Below are 25,795 nucleotides of genomic sequence, written 5' to 3'. Positions count from 1 at the left end.
AGGTCCCTGAACATGGCATGACACAACTGCTGGCTTCAGGCTGAGCTCTGGCTGTGTGATGGCTTTTTTGGTTGCTGGTCCTTCACTGTGGCTCTTTGGTTTGGGACCAGAGACCGCTGTGAATGACATCATGGTGGCATAAAGAAGTAGCAGAAGAAACGGACCCTAATGATGACTTCAAGACTGAAAGAATTGATCTTCTTTTTAACTCAGTCTATCATCTTCTCTTTTCTTCTCTTTTTCTCTCAAGCTCAGTAACCCAAACACATTGCCATGGGCTTGAAGTGTGACAGCTTGCTTATTGAAGGATGGTGTCTATAGGGACTCAGGGCCTTCCTGCTGAGAAAAGACAGGGATGGGGAGGAGGCCAGGTGTCCCTGGCTGTGCCTTGGGGTAGAAATGATGGCACTAAGGTCCCCTTCTGGGAAGGCTTCTGCCACCAGCCCTGTGACAAAAGTGTCGGACAGGGTTTGCTGGGGATTTCTAGGTCTTTTAACAAAAATATCAAAAAATCTCTCTGTCTCTTTCTCTTTCTTTTCATGTTAAGGGCCAGAGTATGGGGTTAGGGAGACTGGAAATTTGGTATTTCTCTGGGACAGATGCAAAGCAATGAGGTCTTTCTTTCCCCACAGCCTTTGCTTGTGCTGTGGTTCCCTCCAGGACTTGTGAGGGGTAGGTTGCTATCTCAGAGTAGGAGTATTTTTTTTTTTCCCCTTTTCATATTATAAAATACAAACAAATGACAGAAAAGGTCAGGTGGTGGGAAGGGAGTTCTGCTGGCTCAGAGCTGTAGGGACCGTCGCTTCCTCCCAGAGATGTTACGGTGGTTGTAAGGTCGCATCTTCATTTCCACGAAGGGGATGGAGAACTCGTGGCCTTTCCAATGGTACCAGTTAATTCCCTGGAAGGAGGAAGAAGTAAAGGGTAAAAGCTTAGGATTTGGGGTAAAGAAAGGCATACACACACACGAAATGAAAGCGTGAGAGGAAGGAAACGAGCTTGGTTGCATAGAGAAACCAGAGGAAAACCCTGCTACAGGAAGAGCAAGAAACTCTTCTGCTGCACTGGCTTGCTTGTTTTTCATTTTTTTCCCACTGCCCAAAGGCTCCAAATGAGATCTGATGGATATATTTTGTAGTGTGACCTAAAAGAATGCCATGGCAAATGACCAAGGCAGGCAATGTAAGCGACCCCAGTGCCTCAACCATGCAGCCCAAGCCTGAAGAAATACTGAAGGGTCTCAGCCCAGCTCTGCCCTTACCTGACTGTGCCTGGACTCTCCGTACTTGCCGTTGAGGTTGGTCCGGTGGCAGTTCTTATACCACCAAGCCCCCTTGTAGGACATGGCACAGTTGGTCACGGCCACGTCGTTGTCCCTGTCCTTGGTGGAGAAGGGACGGCCCTGGTGGTAGGTGAGGGAGTCCCCTGTGGAAAGAGATGCTGTTAAGGGGGATGGACCAACAAGCCTGCTTCTGGCTTGTGTGCCTCAATGCCATCTGGTCTTTCACGAGGAAATTCTGGTGTGTGTGGTAGCCTGTCAGTCAACAGCTCAAAGAGCTGAAGGGTGGTGGGATGGTGTGGGAATAGCGTTAATTGGGATTGCTCATGGTGGATTAATCTGAGGTCCTCTGCTGTTGATTTTGGGTCAGTACAGACCATAGGAAACCTTAGGGTTTGGAAGATAAAGTAGCAGTCTGTCGTATCTGAATTTCAGTGTTTCAGAAGTGAGCTAAAGCCCTTATTTCTTGGAGCCTGGATCTGCTGCATACCTTCAGGAATTTCCCTCCCTCCTTCCGTTTTGCTAACCAAAGGGACCTTCCCATTCTAGAGGAAACCAAGCATGTTTTTCTTCAACCAAAATGCTTGCCCTTCTTTTCTCCCTCTGGATAAGAGGAATAAGACATATTTATAACCCACCAGCCTGCTCTCCCCTCCCTGCTAAGGGAGGAGAAACTCACTTTGGAGGAAAGAAGAGTGCTGCACAAATGCAGCTGCAGAAATGGAAGGCAGAAAACTATACAGTCTAGGACTACTTTTTTTCCCAAATTGTGCATTGGATGCTTTAACTAGTATTGAAACACACAAGGGTGTTCATGGAAGCTTGCAGTCACTGGACACTTCTACCCCAGCTAGAGGGGCTGTAGCTGTACCCCTATCCCCTTCTTGGGGTAGAGACCCCCATGTTCTCCTTCCTTCCTTACACGGTGGGCAAAGCTCAATGCTGCTGTGTCAGCTGAACCTGTGTCCTTACGAAAGTGGCTACCTTTGGTTCTGTATGGGACAAAGTTCTGCAGAGGATTTCAGATTTTTCCATTGCTGTAGGAGAGTGATAAACACACCCTGCAGCACAGCATCAATAGCGAGCTGTGGTGCTGTTCACTGAGATGACACCTCCGGTGGTTGACCTGATTATCTGAACAGCAACGACTCTGATATTTATTATCCCTGATGGAAAATGCTCTCGGTCCCTAGTGAAATTTACCAGCCTGCTTTGCACAGTGAACTGCAGGAAGACAGAAAGGGCTACAGGCTTGCATCTTGCCACTCCAGAAATGCAAGCTTTGATACTGAGATTTCCTTTACAACTTCAGACTGACCGGTCCCAGCATTTCTCTACTGCACCCGAGATACCAGCTAGCCCTGAAACTGTACCAGAAGTGCCATTGTAGTCTCCTATCCGGAGCTTGTAGAGGCTCCGGGAGTCACCGATGGAGAATTTGTCATAGTAAGCATATGCTGCTTCCTGGCCATCCCTCATGTCTATGCGCAGCTCGTAGCGTCCCTGCGATGTGATCTTGTGGATGTTGTCCAAGCCTGGGGACACAAGCAACAAGACACCTGGTGAGATGCAGCACCTGGATCTGCTGTGTCAGCCAACCAGAAAGCTCTGGGCAAGTAAAGTGTTTCTGGGTAATGAAAGCAAGACGAGGCAGTAGAGGGAAGCTTGTGGTTAAGCCTTATATCTGCTGACACTGATGAGGTCTAAGCTCTCTGTTTCCACTCAAGCTTCACCTCCCCAATGGCTCTGAGAGGTGAGTTTGAGTCCCAGTCTCATGTTCTGAGCGTCGCCAAAGCAGGGAGTGATAATCTGTGGAGCTCTGGTTCTTCCCATGTTGCACACCCATCATTCAGTTAAGCTGTTTATGAGTCAGAACATACTGCAGGGCTAGCATTGGTTCACACTTGGAGAATGCTCTATTTCAGAGCTTTGATAGGTCTACCGTCACCTCTTTCCTGCTTTGGGCAACTGGCTTGCTGGCTAAGGCCGGTAGAGGTCCTTAAGAAGTTGTGCTGTTAACTGTATTATTCACCAACGCTTTTAGTCATCCAAGAGAAGATGCTGGTCCATGAAGGTCCCCAGCCTGGGAGCAGCAAACTTGGGACCTCCACAGCATGCTTTTGTATCACCCAGAAGTGTGAATTTCAAATGCAAAGGGCAGGGAATGAACAAGGGAAGGAAAACAGCCTGGAGAGATTGCAGAGGAAAGGAGCTCAGGTTTGACACTTCGGTGTAAGACCAATGATGAAGGTCTTACCCAGCCAAAACTCATCCTCCAAGTTCCCAAAGCCGACCCGGTAATCTGCCCATTTTCGGAAGAAGTCAGTCAGCCCATTCTGCCGCCTTTGGAAGACCTGCAGTGGGGGAAATCAAGGGAAGCTCTGTGAGAAGTGGCTTTAGAACGCATGGCCAGGAGGACACTCTGCCCTGTCATAGTGCCTTTCAGTGGAGAAAATGGCAATGACCATCTGGTTAACGTTAATCACAGCCGTGCCATTTGTTCAGGTGTGGATGGATCAGCCGAATACAAGTTAAAAGATGTGGGCAGCAATGTTACAATAGACCTAGGAGGAAAGATTCAGCCTTCAGACTTCATGCTGTACCCAGTGTGTGGTTTCTCTGGTTTTCTAGCACATGATTCTGTGTTTGCTTGGCTCTTTTGTGATACCCAATGGGATGCTTTGAATCAGAGTAAGATGGAGGAAAAATTCTTGGCTGAAAATATAGCTCTTCTAGAACTCAGCATTTAGAGAAAACCTTTTTTTTTTTTTTTTTTTTTTTTCCCCTTCTTGTTTGGGCTATACATCTATTGGAGTTTTATATAATACATGCAGTGAGTATTTGAGACAAAAACAATCCAAGTGCCAAAGTATTGTTTCCCTCAGTGGCCAGTACATCTAAGTAAAGACAAGTGGTGATGGTGCAATTCAATAGCAAAACAGGGATCTGCCTCTAAGATGCTCCAGTGCGGATTCAATCTGGGCGATGCCTGACACCCTCCTATTGCAGGCAATGTGAATCATTTCCTATGAAAGCTAGTAGACATTAATTTCATTTCTAGAACAATAAATCAACTTCAAATTTACTTGCAGATTTTTTCTCTGCAAAAGCACTGCAAACACGTCAAATAAATCAAAGGCCATTTCGCCAAGTGTAACTATTATTACTGGAGTGTGGGCCATTCCCTGTGGTGTGGGAAATGAAGCGAGCAATATTAAGCTGGCGTGGAGCTTGGTTTTGCTGGCAGGATGGGATGGGGTTCCTTAGTGATGGGGACAACGTGCAAGAAGACTGCCATTGGGTAAGCTGGGCAGGGAGTTGCGTGGCTCAGGGCGTTGCTGTCCCCCTTGGAGAGGGCCTCAATTCTATAGGGCTGCTCCGGGAGCTTTGTTGGGGCCAGGGGGTGCCACAGCAACTCACAATCCAGCCCCCGCCGTCCGTGCTCATGTCACAGAACACCTGCACCCGCTGGCTGAGGTCCCCGTTGATGGAGATGGTGTAGACACCGCTCAGCGTGTCTCCGTTCATCAAGTGCTGGGCACAGTCCTGAGGGTTGGCAAAGACACGGCCACCTACAAAAGGAAAAAAAAAAAAAAGATCAAAATTTGGGCAGGCAAACAACTTTTCACTGTGCCTCGCGCCTTGATGGTTACAGTCCAGCAAGGATCTAACTTCGTTTGTATGTCCTGAGTTCTGCAAGGCAGAGGTGACTGTGTATCCGTTGACAGCATCATAGAATGCAATGGAGTAAATCTGTGCACACATTAATGGATTTCCACACATCCTACATTGGAAAGATGCGTGGTAACGTTGTGGTGAGTGATGAGGAATGTCACACCTTTGGTCGTCTTCCATTTCTGAAACCCTGGGGTTTAAGCTGTCACTGGCATATTTGGACAGCTGTGAAAATGCCAAAAACTGTTCTCCTCTTAGGATTGCCAACTCTAAGTAGGTTTTATGACTTTACTGTTTCCAGGGGAGTTCTTCTGATCCGTATCCTTGTGAATGACGTCAGACTTGCAGTGGGCTGATGGTTGAGCAAATGGAGCAGGAATTGGGTCATAGGAAATGTTGGAGATGAGCAGGGTGAGGCCGGTGGCCATGCTCCATGTGTCCTACATTGAAGACACCTCATTTGGAGGCTGGAGTTGTAGAGAGCCCTAACTGTGAGATCTCGGCAGGACGGGGTTCATGTTCTTTCTCATTTAGTGGAAGAGAGAATTGCATTTTTTCCCCCCCATTGCTCAAATGACTGAGTGCAAAGCAGGCAAGGCGCATGTTGGCTTTCAAGAGTGGTTTGAACGAAGACCTTGAGAGAGTGTGAAGGACGTGCCATGTTCATCTATCCCTACTGCACAGCCCCATAGGAGTGGCAGGACAGAGAGTTCTCCCATTGTTCCTTTTGACCTGAAGACCCAAAATTGTCAAGTTGTCACTTTTTACAAATATTGAAGATCCCCTACTTCTTCCTCTCCCTGCAGAGCATAGCACCAGTTCTGGTGAGACAGTGTTCACATTTTATAGCATTCAACAATGTAAATTACTTCAAAGGCATCCACTCCAGGCTCCCCTGGGCTCTGTGCAGATTAGTTGTTTCTTAATTCATATTCATATCTTAAAGAACCAAGCAGACCTTGAAAGACATTTCAAACCACTATAAATTATAAATACCGTATCTGTTTCTTCCTTTTGTCCCATCTGTATACAACTCCCTAAGAACGTTATGCAAACATGAAACAAAGAGATGGAGCTATTAATATGTCAGAGGGAACGGAAGAACCCTGGGATGTGTACTGAGAGCATAAAGAAGCATAACATTTTAAATTAAGACTTTTTTTTTTTTTCTTCCTTTTCTTTCTTCTTTAGGTGGGGTAGGTTGGGAGAAATGTTTCCTGCTAATGCCTACCTTGAAGCGAGTTAAACTTCTGTTGAGATGCCGTACCAGCTGGCACTGGTGTTTAATGCAGTCAAGGAGCCACATTTTTATTTAATTGAAGTGATGCTCTCATTGCCTGGTGTGAGTTGGTTTTCCCTGCATTCTCCTCTCTGAGAAGCCAGCTATGAGATGCTTTGTCCCTGACTCCTGAGCAGCCTTGAAGATTACACACGTTTTTCCATCACCTGCTGGAATTGCACTGACATAATGCATCCACATAAGAGATGAGAAAAACTAGAGTACCTCATCTATTTAAAAAAAAAAAAAAGCCTTTTTCCGTTGGTGTAAATAGTTTCTGTTATCTCTTGAAAGCAGGTGAAGGGACTTTTGCATTTAACCAGGATGGGGAAATGTATCCACAGCAAACTCAAAGAAAACTGCATTGAATTGGCAGTGCAGATGGAGGGAATTTCTTTTCAGGGGCATGAGCATCATCTTCGCCTGGCCTACCAGGCGTGGGTCCTCACCTGTGGTGAAGGTGGTGGAGATGAAGCTGCTCCGCACGGCGTTTTGGGCAGCCTGCAGGCGCACTGTGTACTCGGTGGTCTCAGAAAGACCCTCCAGGCGGATCCACGTGTCCTCAGCATCCACAATCAGCTCCTGTACGTGGGTAGACACCAAGAGCAACAGATGAGAAAAACGATGGGAGCGTAAAGAGCAAGCAAGGAGGGAAGGGAAGCAACAACTACTGCAGCTCTTGGCTGAGGGTGCTGCATGGCTGCTTACAGTTCTGGGCTAAGTCAGCATGAGGTCCAGCTTTGGGATGGTTCAGTTGAGAGCTCACTGCTTTGGACACCGGAGGCTTAAATGCAGTCTGTGTGCTCTATTTACTGACACTGCTAGGATCTGCACACGTTCAGAGTGGGGCATGACAGATTTCCTGAGCATTGCAAGGAGCAGGGCTGGCCAAGCCTGGTTATCAGCCAGCTTTGGCTCCATCAATCCCTGTCATGTTAATTTTTCTGATCATCAGCCAATGCCACAGAGCATTATATTGAACACCTCTGCAAAGCTGTTATCCTCCAGCTGCTGCAAGCTACCTGCACCAGGAAATGAGATGATTTGCAGTGACATACTTCTGATAGTGTTTGTAGCATTTCCTCCAGACAGACAGATATGGATACACTCATTAAATAATCAAATATATTGTACTGAGGGATTTATTAGCTGTCTGTACCTACCTTCCTCTTTGCAGGGAGGGCAAATCACCTTTCTAACATCTCTACTTGCTGGAAATTTTTCTCCTGCCTCAACTTGCTTGTGTTTCACGAGTTGTGAATTTTGTCTGTTCCCTCAGACTTCCCCAGGCATACCCTCTTTGCCCAAACTTGCAGATTTTGCCCTAGGCAATCCTTTTCCCTATTGATTGTCTAAGGTAAGCTTACTGGAGAGTGTAACATGCCCTTGTGGTCTCCCTGGCCTAATGAGTATCATTCTATTGGTTTTATGGGTTTCTCCTGCTCGTTCCTCCATGGTTGAGTTATCCCTGGACTCAATGAGCCTCTTTTCCCATGAGGACTCACCTTGCGACTTCCATCAGTTGATCTGTAGGTCAGGACGTAGTTCTCGATGTCTCCCACGGGAGGCACCCAGGAGAGCAGTGCACTCCGTCGGGTGACCTCGCTTGCAGTCAGGTTTGTTGGAGGATCCAAAACTGCAGGTTGGATAGGCACAAGGGAAGGCCATGTCCTCACACACAACCATCCCACCTTCTCTAAGCTGCTCCCTGACTAGCTGGACTAGTATCCAACTCCACAGTCTTGTGCTGCAGCCCAAAGTCCATCCTCATCCCCAGTTTCCAGCTCTGATTACCTGTCCCCAGCCTTAAACAGAGCTATGCAAGCCCTCTAAGTGCCATTCAATGCATGCTGTCTGGAATGCATGTGCTATGGAGTCTATCACGCTCCTTGGAATCACAGAATCATGAGGTTTGAAGGGACCACTGGAGGTCATCTAGTCCAACCCCATGCTAAAGCAGATTCCCTACAGTAGGTCACCCAGGAAAGTGTTCAGGAAGGTTTGAGTATCTCCAGAGAAGGAGACTCCACAACCCAATTTGGTGGCCCCTTCCAGAGCCAGACTATGGCTCTAGGAAAGAAGACCTGGTCAAGGATCTTCTCAGGAAATCGAATCCAAGGGGAGTCAGAGAAAGATGTCATTGGTTGTTGGAAGAGTGATAATGATGGTTAATGCATGCAGTAGTGGTAAACCTGTCCTCATGCTGTGCCTAGCATTGGTATTTGGGTGTCCTTTTAGCAAATGGCCACATCTACATTGATATGTTTGGAACAAGAGCTTAGCATCAGCCTTTCTGTCTTTTCCTGGGGTGGATGGCTGGTTAGGGGTGTGCAGGAGTGGGACTGTACGTACGGGTTGTGAAGTTGGTGCTGATGGTCTGGCTGGTGAGGGGCCCATTGGTGGCATACATGGCAACCGTGTAGGTGGTGCTGGGCTGAAGGTTGGTCAGCTGGTATTCCTGGTTGATTCCATCCACAAGAATTGTTTCTCCTGCAACTGTAAGCCAAAAGATGAGTTAGGGCAGTGCTACGAGGCTGGGTAGTGGTACATGCCATGGGGCCCATGGGATGAGACATGGGGCCTAAGGATGGGGTGCATCTCCACCACCCACCAGCTACTGCCCTCCCAAGGCACAGGCTCCTTTACTGCTCCCTCCATGGAAGAAACCACCAACATCCCAGGTTTGGGGTGGGGGAGAGGTGGAGGTGAGCTGAGATGGAGCTCTAGCAAATCTTGCAGCGGAGGGATGTGGGGTTTCAGCACACCTGCGTGGCGGGTGAGGACGAGGACATAGCTCTCCACATCCATGAGCGGTGGGTTCCACTGCAGCAGTGCCTCGGTGGGGGTGATGTTGGTGGCGGTGACACCCAGCGGGGCATCCATGGCTGCACAGGAGACAGATTTGGAGGGTCAGATGCATTAAGGGACTATGGGCTAGGAGCTGGAAGAGCTTCCTGTGGCCCTGCCTCTCTTTCCAGGCACACTTTTACCTACAGAGGAAATTTTACTGCCCTCGTTGGAGAGTGGCATGTTGTAGCTTGTACTGCTCCACTATCTGGGTTTGCCTTCCACTGTTTGCCTGATACAGTCTGGGGAGCTAAGGTTTTTTAGGTTTTGAGAAGTCTGGGGATAGCAGAGGATTTTATTCTTGCAACAGATGATGTTTGTTTCAGGGCTTTGACACATATTTCCCTAGGGATTATTTTTGGAAGCCTGTACTTCCTTTAGGAAAGGTTGTTATGGTTGCCCAGCATCACATCTCTGCCCTCCCTGTGACTGGTACACAGATTTGTCACTCCCTCCATGACAAGCCACGCATATACAGGAAAAGCTTTTCTTAGACATACTTTGAAAGTCCCCAGTGTATCCTCGTGAGTCTCACTCATCATCTCAAGCTCACCTCAGGATGCCATTAAGTTCAGCTTGCTCTTGGCTGTCTGATTGCCAGGAATAGTATGGACTACCAGCCCTTTCCCAGGACAGGACGTGGCCCAGTTGATCACTGCCTGCCACTGGGAGCCCTTTCCCACCTGTGTATGTGGTGATGGAGGCCACCTCGCTCTCCTCCCGGCCCCGCACACTCTTCACTCCAATCTCGTACTTGGTGGCAGGCTGCAGAAGGCGGATGGTGTACTCGGTGGCATCGCTGCCGATGGCCGTGCTGTCTGTCCTCCCTGCAAGGACAGAGCCAAGAGCTTTGGTGACATGCCTGGCCCTGACCCGAGGTTCGGAGTTTGCCCAGGAGGAGATGGCAATGCCACAACCCAGGGCTGACACTGGGAACAAATGTGTTCTGTGCCCACGTGTTGACACTGATGTGCCCATCATTCTTACTGACTCGGCCTTTCCAGCATGATAGGCAAAAACTAGGCTCAAGGGTTGGAGAGGAGGGTGCAAGAGGAGGGCAAGGCTTTCTGGGCTGGTTGTGGTTTGGGTCACGCAGTGGTGTGGGATTTTGACCTCTGGCCCTGCTCCCCAACCCCAGCACCTGCTCTTGCACCACATTTTCCAAAAGAAAAGTAAGAGCGAAATGGCCTGAAGCTGTTGGGAAACTGTTGAAGTCCTTTGCTTAACTTAGGACCAGCCCCACACACACCCTGCAGTACAGCATAGCAGGGAGGGACTCTGTACAATGTCTGACCCCTTACCTTCAGCAGCACGGTAGGATATTCTGTAGTGATCAAAGGGAGCAACAGGAGGGCTCCAATAGATGACCATGGAGTCCTGAGTGATGTTGCCCACTCTGAGGTCCTTTGGTGCATCCATCCCTGGTGAGATAAAACAGAAAGCACAGCTGTGGGAGGCAGGTCCACACCCCCTCCCTCCACCCACCTTCTTGGCGGGGTCTCACACCCAGTACCTGTCGTGATGGAGCCTGTGACAGGCTCAGAGCTGATTGCACCATGGACAGCCACTAGGGACACAAGGTACTCGGTGGATGGCCGCAGACCCGTGAGGCTGGCATGCCTGCGGGTGCCATCAAGTGCCAACTGCTGTGCTGCCTCCTCATCCCGGGGGCTGTAGGTGAGGACCAGGCGGTCTGCAGGGGGGGACGGATCGCTCCACGTGATGTTCACACTTGAGGATGTCAGCTGGGAGAAGTGCAGCTGCGTGATGGGCCGGACCCCTGAAAGCCATAGAGGGGAGATGCAGCCCCCCACAGTCTGCAGCTCCCAACCTCTTGTCATACCCAGCATTGTGCACTGGTGCCCATAGGGGATATAAGGGAGGTTGCAAAGCCCCACATGTGGGTGCTCCAGTGGTCTGAATCTCTGCTGGGATCAAGAGGCAGAATAGGAAAGGGGAAGTGGTGTTTTCCTCAGTTCTGACTACAAACATGTTCAATCCCAGCCTCATGGAGGGGACAATCTGATACAATTTGGATGAGCTGTCTGTGCTTCTCAACCATGTTTTTTTTCATCCCAGAGGTGCTTCTCAGGCCCCTCAAGGCCTGGATTCTCCTTTCTGCCAACTCAGAGCACAGAGGACCACATGTTTTCCTACAGAGGCTTCCCTACCTCCTCCTTATGGAAATCATCCAAGCAAACATGTTCAGTGCCATTATCCAGAAGGGCAGGACCCCCGCACTGGTAGGGCCATCACCTTTCTCAGGTCCATGGACCTGCTCTGATGTGGATGGATTGCCCCCAAGCTCTCATCCCCATCCCCGTCTCATGAGTTTTGGTGCTGGGGAATTGGTAATGGGGTAGTGCCCTGTGCTTGGTCCCATCTCCACTTGGTTTTCTTTACCTGTGAAAGCATCCACGGTGGCCTCTAGGCTCTGCTGACGTCCCCTCTCAGCGATGATGGAGATGGTATACTCTGTCCCTGGCTCCAGCTCAGAGAGGGTGAGCTGAGACTCATCACGGGACACTGTCACCTCAGAGGCCATCCCCGAGGCAGGGGTAAAGGTGACACGGTAGTGGTCAATGGGACCCATGGCTTTGGTCCAGGACAGTGAGATGGACGTCTCCGTGGAAGCTGTTACCATGAGGTCCCGGGGGCTATCAAGCTCTGTGAGTTGAATATTACAGATATTTGTTCCCATGCATGGTTTGTGCCATGGAGGTTGTAGGAGCTGGAGGGCCATAGGATCTGGCTGTGTTTGGAGGCCAAAAGCAGTGGGGTTAGACTCACCTGTCCTAGCATTCATGGTCGCTGGCACACTCTGCTGGCTGTCCATCACAGCTGAAATCCCAATGCCATATTCTGTCCCTGGCACCAGATCTGCAAGATTGAGTAAAGCACAGAGAGGTGCATGAGAACAGCATCCAACTTGGTGGTCGTGGAGAGTGACCCCCACCACGGCTGGAGATAAAGGGGCACTCCTGAGTGCTTCTAGAATCACCAACCTTCCCACAGCTCAGCCACTCCACTGGGTGCTGTAGAAAGCCTTTTGAAAAAGCCCCCAAATGCCTTTGGACAGGGAAGTGGGATTAGTCTAGCTCAGAAATAACCAGTTTTTAAAAGGAGTTACTGAGGTCTGCTGTAATTGCTGGCATCAAGACAGAAATTGTGTGTGTGAGCGAGAGGGAGCAAAATGAGATGGGAATGATAAAGTAGCTGTGTTTGTTTCCAAAATGATTCAGCTTCAAATATTGTCACAGGGTTGGTGTCGCAAAAAGAAATAAATTACGCAGAGTAAATGAAATGGACATTAATTAGTAAACATACAGCCTAGCTGGGAGCCGACTCAAGCACGCTCCTTGAGGAGGACGTGTCCTGTGGTTCCTCTCACCTGGGGAATGGGAAATGAGCTAATCGAGCTCATTTTGTCTGTGCCTATTACTGGTGGCTGCTCTATCTCCATGGAACATCTCCTGGGTCTTCACTCCTGCTTGGCCTTTGACAGCTTCATTTCTCTCCTCCTCATGCTCTGTTGATCTTTCCCATCGGGTCAGAGAAAGCCATAAGCCTTGCAGCCCAGCCTCTTCTCTCCCGTCACTTGGATAGGGAAAAATCACCAATATTTTTGACAGCTTTGCAAATTCTCATCTTTGAAAAGAGACCTCTGGGGCAGGGCAAGATTTGCTGTATTTTTAAGATTAAATATTCAATAAGCTCTGTTCAGCACCTTTCCTCAACACTTTTCTTAGGGGCAGATGAAGGCTTTTATTCCATGGACCCCACTAAGTCCTCAGCATCTGGAAATTTTCCCCAACACTCCACACCATGGGCGATGAAGCTCTGGAGGAGAAGGCTACAGTGTTTGTGACAAAGATAGAGAGAGGCTGTTTGCAGCTGCTTGCCATCAGCAAAGGCTGTCCTCTCATCTGTCCCCTCCATATCATCCCAAAAGGCAGTAAATATCCTAGAGGACAGAGGACCAGCACCAGAACCCCTATCTCCCATTGTCCTCATCCATCTCCGTCCCACTTCTCCACTCATGAGTGCAGCAGAAACTGTCACTACTACATTCTTTCTTACACACCACATTTTTCAAGCTAACTGCTCTAAATGTTTTCCTGCCCTCCAGCCTTTCTCATGACTCAGTGCTGCTGTGCCTGTAACTTTGCATTAGACTTTTCCACTGCACACGTTTGTTCCTATAGGTCCATATGGCAGTTGTCTGAGCCTGACACAATACGGGAGAACCTGGTGCCGTGCCATACTGAAGATCTAGATAAGTCCCAAGCTCAAAAAATGATATTTTTTTGGTATGTAAGTGTTGGGGGTTTTTTTGCCCCCAAAATGCCACCTGAGCTGCAGATCTGGCAGGCAACCAGCTGCAGCTGAAAAAGGAAAATAGATCTTGGATGGCTCTCCATGGTGCTAATACAAAGTGTGTTTGGGGACATTCCTGGTAAGGCTGACAGAGGGATACAATGGTGCTTGCAGAGCATGGTGGCACCCATGTGCCAGCCTGGACCACAAAATGCTGGAGGGACTTGCTTGGAATTGCCATCCCTGGTTTTGGGTTTACTTTGTGCTGATGAGGAAAAAGACAAAGAACTTGGGTAGGCCAGCCTATGGAGCATCAGTGTCCCAACAAGGGGGAAAAAAGTAAAAAGAGAAGTAGTGTTTTTCTCTACATCAACCTGAAGTGTCTTCCTCTCCCCAGTTCTCACTCCAGCCATTGCTAGCTCTTTTTGGACCCTTGGGGCAGCCCCACCAAAGGACATCACTTGGCTCCCAGCAGAGTATCACCCAGACTCACAGAAGGAGCACTAGGGCAAGCTGATTTGGACTTGCAAGGAGAATGGGGATGAGTGAGGGTAAAGATGAAGATGATGAAGATGACGATGAAGGTAACGCAGGCATACCTGCAAGAGTGGCCCGGGTGGTGGGGCCAGTGTCCCGTGGCACCAGAACCTCGTGGTAATGCTCTCCAGCCAGAGTGCTGTAGACCACCCTATAGCTGTGTGCCTCTGCCTCGCTGTTGTCCCAGGTGAGCTCGAGGCTGGCAGGGGTCCGTGAGCCCACCCGTAGGTTCTTGGGTGCATCGATCTCTGTCCAACACAAGGAAGAAAGGCATGGTCTCTCTATGGTTGAACTAGATCTCAGAGGTCCTCTCCAGCCTTAATGATTCTATGATTCTGTGTTCTTGCCAATGGGCTCTGGGAGCTGTGGCATGGCTGAGAAGTGGGGAGGGGACACAGGTGGCACATCCCCATGGCTGGGACATCTCTCGCCCCCTGCTCAGAACAGACCTGGAGGTGCCACTCACAGACTCATCAAGACCAGTGCTCTGAAGCCATCCAGCACTGGCCTGAACTTCTCCTAGAAGACCTCAAGCATCTCTGCAGATTTATTCATGCTCAGACACTGTCCAGACTGATCAAATGTTTTATTTGTGCTGCGGAGGCTGCATGCCAGACCTGCTCGGATATGTACAATAGCTGCCTGCGAGGGATGAGTTTGAGCAGGGCAGGATCTGATTGCACAGGAGGTAGGCATTAATTCCTGCTCTGGGTCTGGGCTTAGGAGGGATTTTTATGCTGTCTTTTAGAAATAGAGCAAAGAAGGCCAACTCAGCAAATCAATTGCAATGAACATCTCATTCTTACATATACATCTGCATAGATATATATACACAATTCACACGCTATGGTTATTGTAAAAGGAGCCTAGTATTCCCCAGTGATGTACATGGCAACTAATTTATATACCATAAAACAGCACTGATATATGCTCTCTACCTACTCCTTTATGGCACGGTAAATTAAACCTGTTAGCTCTCTGCAGGCTTAACATTAATTAAAATTTTACTGACCTGTTAGACTATTCATATAAGATATAAAATAAGATATCCATGTTTTTAACTGGGCTTCTTCCAGCTGCCTGATTGCTGATTTTTCAGGCACTGTGCCTGCCTCAGCTCTCAGTGCTGTGCAAGTATGGGAGCACTGTCTTGAAATCAGACCTCCCTGATGCACACTGGTCTGTGGGTGGCATTAAGGGTGAAAATTGCTGTTTTGGGGGTGGAATTGTTTAACCTAGAGAAGAGGAGGATGAAGGGAGATCCTATCACCCTCTACAACAACCTGACAAGAGATTGGCTGTATGGAGCCCTGGGTAACTGATCTGATGCCTGATTCAGTGGTTGGCAGCCCTAGAACTAGATGATCTTTGCAGTCCCTTCCAACCCAAGCCATTCTGCCATTCTACAATGCTATGATGATTGCAGTGAAGTGGGTGTTCATCTCTTTTCTTGGGTGATAATTGATAGGACAGGAAGAAATGGCCTCAAGTTGCACCAGGGAAGGTTTAGGCTGGGCATTAGGAACAATTTCTTCAAGGGGAGGGTAGGCAAGGATTAGAACAGGCTTCCCAGGTCAGTGGAGGAGTCTCCATCCCTGGAGATACTCGAGAGACGTGTGGATACGGTGCTAAGGAACATGTTAGTGTAGGGTGCTCAGTAGGTCAGGTTGATGGCTGGACCTGGTCTTTCCTGAAGGTCTTTCCCACCCACCCACCACACCACTCTGCAGCATTCAGCCCCCACGCCGGCTCCTCCAGCTACCTGTGGTGAACTGAGTGAGGGCCGGCTGGCTCTCGTTGGCACCCCGGAGGGCGCTGACAGCGAGGTGGTAGCGGGCGCCGGGCCGCAGGGCCTGCAGGGAGTACTGGCTGAGGGGGGGCTGCAGGCGGAAGGTGGTCCTCCCGCCCTCCCCGTCCGCCAGCCCGTACTTCAGCAGGATGGCGTCCACCCGGGCGCGAGGCGGAGTCCACTCCACAAAGGCCACCGTGTCGGAGATGTCCCGCACCAGGATCTGCGTCGGGCCGTCGATGACTGCAGAGTGTGGGGGAAAGGAGGGGCGGTTAATGGGGGAGAGTTGGATGGGGAAGGGCAGCAGATATGGGGACATCAAGCTGCCACTCGGCCTTTGGAGCGGCGTGAGTTAGAGGTGGCATGGGCACGAGGCTCGACTCTTCCACCCTAAAGCACTCACAGGGCTTGGTCATGGTGAGTTCCAGTGCCTTCTTCCAGACCCTCCACTTTCCTGACATCTCTCTTGAGCAGAGCATTACAGATACATGCCAGTAACAGATAGAATGAAACTTCTGCCCTTCTCAAGCTGAGTGTTGACAATTCCTCTCTGTCTTATTCAGAAGTCATCTCCCAGAATAAAACCTCCTACATTTCTCTCCGGTCCGTTTTTGTTGCTCCTAGATAACTGCTCATACTTGGTGATGCATAGAAAAATGCAGTTTTCCTTTGTGCCTGGCTCTTCGAGCCATTCAAAATGCTTTTATCGATGATCTCCTTCTTTCCACTCAATTTACTCTTTTACAAGCCTTTCTATCATTGGCAAAATTTATCAGCAATGATACTTTGTCTATTATGGCTCTTGAAAGGTGTTGACAATGTGTTAAATAACACAGGGCCAAGGACTGATTCAACCATCAGGAGCTGGAGAAAGTCTCTAGACATGTTCCAGCATTGGTGCCAGCTCCTGCTTTGTAGCTAAGCTGCAGGATCAGCTCTTGGAGCTGCTGATGTGTTAGCACTGGGGAGGGAGGGGAAAATGCAACTGCTCTGATGAGGCTTCATAACTAGCTGGGAGCAGGGCTATGGAGGGTGTCCACCACCAAACACCCTCAGACAAAGAGGTTTTAGCTAAAGCATTCACATCGAGCATCTCCTGAGAGGCTGCTTAGGGCATTTTTGCTCTATTTTGCAGAGAATTGCACTCATTCTTCCTCTGCATTCTCCTGCGCTTGGTCAATCACATGCTCAGCCCAAGTGAGGGATGCTTTGAGTCCTGCAGGACCATCGGCATGGACTGAGGCTACTGTGCCATGGCACTGCTGATGCACTGGCTGCCTGCTTTGTCTCTTCTGTGACCAAAAGGTGGTGAAAAAACACACTAATCTTGTAGTTTGAGCTGTGCTGCATATGTCCTTTACACTACATACATTGGAAACGTTGTGGTGTAATAAGGATGTGCTGAATGCTGTGCCTCAGGGTGGGAAATCCTGGGGGCTATATGCAGGGGTGGGGAAGGGATGAAGGAGCTTAGAATAGACGTGTGGGGGAATTGGGAGTAGTGGGATGAAGTCTGGGGACAAAACAGCAACAGAGGAGGAAGGATGGCTGGGAAGCAGGGTTTTTAGGTTGGAGCTGAGTGTCCAGCTTGGCCAAGGCTCATCCAAACCGTGCATCTCATGTTGGTGGTGGAGAGCACAGCGCTGCTGTGCTCCCTTGCTAAAGTCAATCACTTAATTTGATGTACCAGCCTCTTTTTTTTTTCTTTTTTTTTTCTTTTTCCCCCGTGACTTCCTAGGAAAAGGGAAAGGTTTGCCTTGACCAGGAGATGTCTCTGTTAAGCCGTGTCAAGCGGAGCAGGACTGTACTGAGGAAGCTCAGATGTGCTGCCAGAGAGGGGCTGTCTGATGGAGGGACCATCCCTGCACCACCCCTTCCTCTCCAAAGCCCTACATTAGCATCTCCCCATGCTCTGCCCAGCGCCACATCCTCTTGGCGAGGAAGGGACTACGTTCTTCCACACATGCTGAATTTCATAGAGCTGCTTCTGGCTCTCTGCCCCGCTGCCTGATTTGCCTGAATGGGTGGGAGGACAGGGTGTTCGGCTGCACAAAAGCATGTAGGAGCTTTAATATGGAGGAGATGAGTAGGCAGTGCACTTTTAGAGTTGTTTCTTGGGCACATCCAGCCTCCCAAATGTGCCTGGGGTGAGATTAATGGAGAAGAGGAATTCATGCAGCTACACTGTGCAAGCTGACCAGAGCCGTGACTCCCAACCCCATTAAACACATCATGCTTTCTGTGCTCGCAGCAGTTTGGGGAGGAGAAGGACAAAGTGTTGCGTGAAAACCTATTGCTGCAATGCACCTGTAGCATTTGGGTTGTGCTAAGCATTCAGATTCAGAACACTGGTTGAAGAAAACCACTTCTGTGTATCTGATGCCCCAGCGCCTGGCTCGGGCAGCTTTCTGGCCCCAGCAGATGTTGTGTTTGGACCTGATTTTGCTATGGGGTGCTGAGGTTCTTGGGATGCACTGCCCAGTGCCGGGCTCACTCACGGGTGGAGATGCTGTCGGAGGCCGGGGGGCTCCTGGCTTGGTCCTTCAGAGCCACCACAGTGACAGTGTACTCCTCGCCTGGCTTCAGCCCAGTCTGGTTGAAGGTGGTGACGGTGCTGGGGAGCTGGGCAATCACACCACCCTCGTTGTTCTGCCGGGGGCGGGGGGAGAAAAGGCAACAGGAAGGAGGAAGGGGTTTAAAAACAACAGAAAAAGCTTTATTCTCAGGGAGTACAGGCACTGATGCATGGCAAAGTGATGACCCAGCCATGCACCCCCAGATCATGTCTTCATCCCAGTACATCTCATCACGGAGATGCAGGAGCCTGGGGCAAAGTCACCCACCAGCTGTGGAGCACCTGAGCTGTAGAGCTGGGAAATGCTCCCGTCCCCTCTCCTGCCTCATACCTTGCTGTGTTTTGCCATCTGAATATTCTCCAGAACATAAAAGTAAAACCAAAGCCTCCTTTTCCTGCATGGCTGCTACCCAGGTGCCGGGAGCTGTCTATGTTTCATGCAGAGGTGAAACCATCACGTATTTATTTTGGATGCCCCCCTTTTTAAAATATCTTGATTGAATTTGTTATACTTTCTGTTTTGTGCTCCAAAAAACACATAAGTCTTTTAAGCAACTGCAAATGTCACCTTCCCTGCCAGTGTTTGGACAATGGATCTTTTCTTGCTGCTGTCTTTACTAATAACACACTAAACAAATCTGTGCACATAGCTCTCAATCCATATTCATCTCTTTTCCTCATTAGACAGGAAATCTTCCATTTTATCCATAAATTGCCATCTCACCTTGCCTAATTTTCTTTTCTATGTCTGTTATCACTCCAGTCTTTCACTAATTGTCTCTCTGAGCCTCTCTCATTGCCCCAAATACCCCTGCATTGCTTTCTCCTTTTTTTTTGCCCGCCAGCATGAGCAGATGTGCAATAACTCCCCCAATCCTGTATCTAGGGATAATTTAGGGTGTGGAGTGGCTTGCACAGAGGGAGGGCGTGCACTCCCCCAGGGGACACTGAGGACAAAGTTAGTGTCCCCACACCCAGCTTTTGGAAAGGCAGTTTGACCTCGATTTGCAAGCCTACAGCACAGGGGTTATTTGCAATAGAGCTTCTTTAACATTTCTTTAACATTATATATATATATATATATATATATATATATATATATATATATATATTTTTTTTTTTCACATCACTGCCTCTTGGGTTTTGCTTTAAGTTGGGGTGTAGCAATGGTTTTGTGTCTCTGTCTGAGCAAACCATGACCGCAGCTTCCAGGCAGCCAAGGAGACAGCACCCTCTGTCTTGTTTCAGGGGAAAAGCTGATAATGTAGACTTGAGAAAACCCAATTTTGGCAGCAGGAGAACAACTGCATCTTCACAATGCAAGACCTCATGCTTGATGGACGGTACTAAAATGAAAGCCCTATGAGCTGCAACCATTCCCATCCCTGAAAAGGCTGCCCAAGGAACAGCTTTCCTTTTGTACTTTATCTCTCTGTTTCATTCCCTGCATGTTTCTTGATGGTTTTAAGCTTAAATAAGAGAAATGGGAGCCAGCAGCTTGCTTCAGTGGTCTGGCTTGAGGAAAACCTATTGCTGATGTCCTTGTAGGAGAGACATTTGCAAACATCCCACGAACTCCTCACCCCAAAACACGCCTATACCAATTTGTCTGCTTCAGGGCGGATGTTGCTGAGATTAATTCATGAGTATCGATGAAATGCTTGAATGATGCATGATTTGTTTGCCATTAGACTCAAAGCGCCGGTGGTCTTTTCCTGGCATTGCCCTATTTTGTGGCGTGGGGTTGGAACTACATCATCTCTAAAGTCCCTTCCAATCTAAGCCGTTCTGTGATTCTATTACTCTATTTCATCCTGAAATACAACGTTTTTGTATTCCATCCCGACACCCTTGGTTTTGTAACAGCGGTACCCAAACTTTGGCTTCTGACACCATCTGTGGATCAAAAATTGCACCAAGATGCTCCCAGCCCTTTTTGGAAGCGAGGAGTAAGTTATCTCAGGCCCCCAGGCCCATGTTTTGTGGAGTGTCTCATGACACTTTGCAATTGAGAGCTGTTAAAACTTTGGGGCCAACTTCTGCTGTTCCTACTGCCCAGAGCTGCCTGACTCCAGCGAGGATTTTGTACAAGGGAAAACGGCATAATTGTGCCTTAATCAGCATTTCTTTTACTGCTGGGGATTGAAAGCCTCTTGTAAAGAGGCTCCATATACAATTGAAGCTATACTTATGGCTAAATGGTGTAGAAATTATGAATATAGATGAAATACTTGATGTACAATTTTTGTTACTGCGTATGGAAAATAGGCGATATTTAGGGCAACACTTTCATCATTTTCATTTTTTCTGGCACCAGTTCTACCTGTTCTTCACTGCAATTAAAATGCCGTGGCAGGAGCTATCTGGGCACGTGATTGGGGATACTGGAGCCCTGACAGCCTACGGCTGGTCATTGAGATCTGGGCTTAGGGTGTACCCCACGATGTCGTGCTGTGAGGTAGCATTACCTTGGGGATGAAGCTGATTTCCCAGCCATCAAAAGGGAAGGAGAAGGGTTCCCACTGCACCTCCACGGTCGTCTCTGTGATGGTTTTGAACTTCAGCCCCTGCGGAGTGGCCAAGTCTAGAAGGGACCAGGAGGTTGTGAGGGCTGGGTTGACTCCTTGCAACTATTTTGTTATTGGGGTGATGGAAATGGGGCCCTGGTGGTCTCTGTTAGCAGCATCATTGTTCTTTTGGGCTGGAGGGGGAGGAGGGGGATGCCCTCCACTGTGGCATCCTACTGCTTTGTGCCCAGTAACATTGTGCCAACAGGGTGAGCAATGGGGTTACAAAAGCGGCACTGGCATCACTTGTTTTTCCCCTGCTTACTCTGCCTTTAATTTCCCAAGGATACTTTCTGGAAGCTGCTGTCACAGCCTGCTGTTCCCTTTTTCCTCTGGCACTAAGAACCGCATGATGCACAGCAACATCCCCTCTTGCTGTGCTATTAGCTATGTTGTGGGGATTTGCCTTGGGGAGCCCATCCAGAAAAAGGAGCAGAACCTGTGACTTGTATGGTATATCACAAAAATATAAGATATTTTGGGCCGTGTTTGGGGGCTTCAAGCAAGCACTGAAATTTTCCTTGATTGTCAGCGATTTGGGTTTCCATCCCAAACAGAGACTTCTTGCAGCAAGTGGTGTAATTTCCACCTTTCCTTTATCCCCATGTGGATATACATGTGGGTAAACATATCTCCACTATTTTTTTCTGAAGGCTCAATTTTCTGCTGCTGGAAGGTCTTTACAGAAAACATGAGCTAGCTTGAGAAAGCTGCATGACACCATGGCAAGACTGTGCATTGTGCCAAGAATGCCATCATAGGATAGGTCAAATATCAGATGGATGCACCTTTACAGGCTGCTTCTTGTATTCCTCATTATATGGGCCAGTGCTGTATTCTGCAGCTGTCTGATGAGCATAACCTCTGGTTTTTGGGGTACCAAGGGACAAGTGCAGGCAGATACTTACTGGTTGTCACCTTGGTGGTGACAGGGCTGCTCAAGACATCGCTGATGACTGCGTAGATGCTGATGTTGTAGGCGACGCCTGGCTCCAGCTCTGTGATGGTGATGGTGCTCCAGTCCCCAGGCACCCGCTGCTGGAGCTGGGATCCCCCTGGCCCCGCTGCCTGGTATGATACCATGTACTCAGTGGCTGCCCCGGGGCTGTCCCATGCCAGCTCAATGGAGCCATCGCTGATCCCTGTCACACGCAGGTTTTCAGGAGGAGCCACTGATGGGGAAAGAGAGGGAGAGCATCAGGACGTGCATGACTTATCCTCCGGCCACGGGTGAGGGAGTGTGGGTCTGCTGGTTGGACATGGGTAAGGGCTCTTGCTTGGGGGTCATGTGCTCACAAGTTTTATTGCAAGGCAAAGGCTCAGGAGAACCTGCTTGTACTGCTGTTGTAAAAGTGGATCACCACCAATATTTGGACAAAACTCAATGGCTTTTTGCTTGCCTCCCAAACCTTTATGCATCTCTGGCAGATGGGAACAACAGGCAGGCAGTCGAACTATGGGATGTGAGCACAAAGTGCTCTGCCAGCTATGGGTTCCTCCCATGCTGTGTGGTGCTCCTGTGGGACTCTGGGAACTTTGTGTCCCTTTCTCACACAATCAGGTCTGACTCCCCCCACACACCCCTGCTACCTGCCGAGCAGTCCTGCCCTCCGTAGCCATCCTCACAGACGCAGAGGCCATCCTGGCAGACACCTCGTCCACTGCAGGCGTTGGGACACCGCAGCAACCCGCAGTCCTCCCCAGCATAGCCCTCGGCGCACACGCAGGTGCCGTTGTCACAGTGTCCCCTTCCCGAGCAATCGCGGGGGCAGCGGGGCTGAGAGCAGTCATCCCCACCGAAGCCCTCCTCGCAGATGCATTCTCCATCCACGCAGAGCCCACGGGAGCCGCAGCCGGCGGGGCAGCGGAGCTGGGAGCAGTCCTCACCACCGTAGTCGTTGTCACACACACACTGACCCTCCAGGCACACCCCACGGCTGGAGCAGCCCCTTGGGCAGCGTGGCTCTGAGCAGTTGCTGCCCGCCCAGCCCTCGCTGCAGATGCAGCGGCACGACTCAAGGCTGAAGTTCCCGTGACCGCTGCACGGTAAGGTGTAATCCAGGCGTCCTGCAAAATGATGTGGGATGGGTGGTCAGAGCCTGGTGTGGGGTCTGTGAATGGAGGGCAAGTGGCAGGGTGGTCCTCCCTATGGCTGAGCTCTCCTGTCTTGCAGGAGTTGGGGGGTGGCTGAGGCTCAGGTTTGATATGGGTCATGCTGGGGCTTGGGGTGGGAGCTCTAGTCTCAACTCCTGGCTGTGGACCTGCTGGGTGCCAGAGCTCCCCTTAGTTTCTCTGTAGTTCCCTAGACAGCTACATAGCAAAAAGCCCTCTGTGGCCAACCCCTCTGCACCAACCACAGCTCAGTGGGCTCTGCTGTCTCCTCTCCACACATAGATTCATCGTAAAGTTGAGAGATCCCAACATTGTGTCTGAGTATTACGATCAAAGACATATAATATTCATCCCTATCCTGGTGATTCCAGATTGGTTTGCACATGAGTTAGGGATGTGGGAAAGCAGGGAGAACACGTGGCCACCTCCTCTGATGTCCCTGTTTTGCTCAGCAGTAGGGTGAGGAGGGACATGTGGGGGTGAGGACACCAGTTGCTCTGACACTGCCCATCCTCCCATATTTTGCCTCACAACATGGACCTGCTGCTTCAGCTTCGGGTTTACACCAGCCTGGCTAATTCTTCCCTTTCTGACTTTGCCTGCTCTTTCTCACATGAAAGAAAGGAGGAGTGGAACCCTTTCAGTTCTTCCTCCAACCCTTAGGAAGCCTCTGCACCAGAAAGACCGTGAGTCACATTTTGTCCTCCCCTAGTGAACCTCTCATCCTAGGTGAGTTATCTGGGTGACAACTGATAGATACCCCCGCAGCAAGGCTTAGCTGTATGCTAAGCCAGACAGATCGGTTTGGGCTTCTTTGCAGGATGCTTCCCCCAGAAACTGCAAGCGTTGGGAATGGCGATCAGGTTCTCTTCAGATCTCATCCTCTAGTTAAGTTATCAAATGAAGAGAGAGGATGCTTGTAGGTGTGCTGTAAGAAGCTCTTTCCTTGGGGAAGTGCCTCAGGCTGTGGGGTCGGGATCCTGCTCTCATTTTAAGTGTGGTGAATTGAAAGCAGCTTGGTTAAAATGAATGAAATTACTCCAGTTCTACCTCATCATGCATCTGTGGTTTGAGTGAAGACTCCAACTACTGATAAATGTTTAATGGGACCAGCTACATATGTTGCAAGTAACCCAAATTGTTCCATCAGTGTTTCAAATGAATTCCTTAAAATCAGGTTTTTCCCATTGCTCTTCCCATTCCATTTTAACTGTGCAAACCGTCTTGTCTTTCAGTGGTGTTTTCCAGTCTCTTTTATGCTCACAGCTGATTGGTACCACACTGGGGGCATCCCAGCAGGACTGAGCAAAGCCTGGAGCCACGAGGTGCCCTTCCAGACAGCACCCTTCAGGGGCTACCTGAGAGATCAGAGACCAGCTGTGTGCTAGCACCTCTGCTCAGCAGCCTCTAAACCAAATCTTTCACAACCCATGTTGTTACCATGTTATCTCACTATCACAGAGGGACTGAGCTGTGCCTTTACTGGAGAAACCCTGATGGAGGCTCTGAGAGCTTCACCATTGTCTTAGTTTCAACTGAGACGAACTGTTTTCTTCAGAGTGCCTGGTATGATGCTGTTTTTTGTTTCTGGGTGAATGCTGATAACACACTGATGCTTACAGTTGCTGCTAAGCAGTGCTGTTCAGAGCCAAGGCCATTCTCAGCAAAGGGCCCAAGGAGCTGGGAGGGAACAGGTTGGGAAGTTCACCCTGCTCATCCCTTATCAGCCACAATTTTATTTTAATGGGATTTTAGCTCTGTCTGATGGATACATTTATGGGGTTTCCACAACAAGTGGGCTTTGGGAGCTGAAGTTACTGAATCCCTCCCAGGGAATTCCCTGCCTTGGAGGCCCTAAACTGGACTTTTCTGTAATGGCACAGCTATGACACCATGGCTGAGCAGAGATTTTCCTTCATCATTACTCTGAGTGACATTACTAGCTCTGTATTTATTTCTCCTGCCTTTTGCTTGAGCCCTGTGTCCCCAACAAGAGCTAACAGCATCGCATTACTACCTGTGGCTGCATTTTCTTGGCAGCAATTGGAGTTGCATTGGTCCCGGAGCATGGAGACCTCCCTCTCCAGCATCTCAATCCTGCTCAGCAGCTCCTGCAGGGACGGGAGGGAGGTGGAGCACTTACAGGCTTGCTTGGGCAAGTTTATCCTGTGGGTGAAGGTGACCTGGCTCTCGCTGTCGGAGGTCTGCTCCGTGTACTCCGCCAGCCTGTCGTCTTCTGAACTCACCTCCTCAGCCGAAGACCTGAGCATGGAGGAGCAGCAGCTGTCCACGGGGACGTTGATGTTGTAAATGTGGTGGAAGACCATGGGCTGCTCTTTGATGGGTGGGCTGCAGTTGGCCAGGCCCCCCTCCTCATCCACTGCCGGCCTCTCGGCTGGCTCTGTTGTCACCTCCAGCCGGCACTCGAATGGCTTCAGGACAGCACCCAGCAGCAACAAGTTGAAGCTGATGAGCACGTTTCTCAGGACTGGGTTTTCACTGTCAGTCCCCATTTTCTTAGGAGGGAGGTGAGCCTTCTAAGCCAACCTTGGTTGGCCAAGCGTGAGGAGGACCTATGGAGAGAGGAAAGAGAGCATGATTAGTGTTAGACTTGACACTGCACTAAGGTCGGAGAGGTGAGTTGTCCAGAGAGATGTGGGCCAGCTTGACACACATGCAGTCCCACTGACCTTGGTAGAGCCCAAAGCATCTCCAAGATGGGCCCAGGGCTGGGAGAAGAAGATGGGCCTTCTCCAGAGTATGCATTCCCAGTGTTTTGGCTCCAGCCCTCAAAGGATGACAGAAGCAGGTTCTTATT

At 49.6% G+C, this 25,795-nt stretch overlaps 1 protein-coding gene across 2 annotated transcripts; it reads right to left on the bottom strand.

The window, feature by feature from the left end:
* Nucleotides 1–781: 781 nt before the first annotated feature.
* Nucleotides 782–25,490, bottom strand: TNR (tenascin R; the record flags this gene model as incomplete). 2 transcript variants are annotated; one of them, XM_079535492.1, is made up of 21 exons in its annotated part: nucleotides 782–901; nucleotides 1,262–1,425; nucleotides 2,653–2,814; nucleotides 3,537–3,633; nucleotides 4,700–4,851; nucleotides 6,683–6,815; nucleotides 7,739–7,869; nucleotides 8,586–8,729; nucleotides 8,999–9,118; nucleotides 9,764–9,907; nucleotides 10,382–10,501; nucleotides 10,594–10,860; nucleotides 11,484–11,747; nucleotides 11,871–11,960; nucleotides 13,997–14,182; nucleotides 15,697–15,966; nucleotides 18,222–18,372; nucleotides 20,767–20,882; nucleotides 21,774–22,037; nucleotides 22,456–22,932; nucleotides 24,995–25,490. In XM_079535492.1, the coding sequence occupies 21 exons, from the start codon at nucleotides 25,488–25,490 to the stop codon at nucleotides 782–784; spliced, it is 4,068 nt and encodes a 1,355-aa protein (XP_079391618.1). The 2 variants fall into 2 exon arrangements, with proteins under 2 accessions (XP_079391618.1, XP_079391619.1); XM_079535493.1 differs by having other exon boundaries at nucleotides 8,586–8,723.
* Between the last annotated feature and the right edge of the window lie 305 nt (nucleotides 25,491–25,795).

The sequence above is a fragment of the Tetrao urogallus genome (genome assembly GCF_951394365.1).
Source record: "Tetrao urogallus genome assembly, chromosome: 5".
Classification (NCBI taxonomy): domain Eukaryota; kingdom Metazoa; phylum Chordata; class Aves; order Galliformes; family Phasianidae; genus Tetrao; species Tetrao urogallus.
The sequence above is the reverse complement of the archived record's forward strand: the minus strand, read 5'-3'. Positions and strand labels throughout refer to the sequence as shown.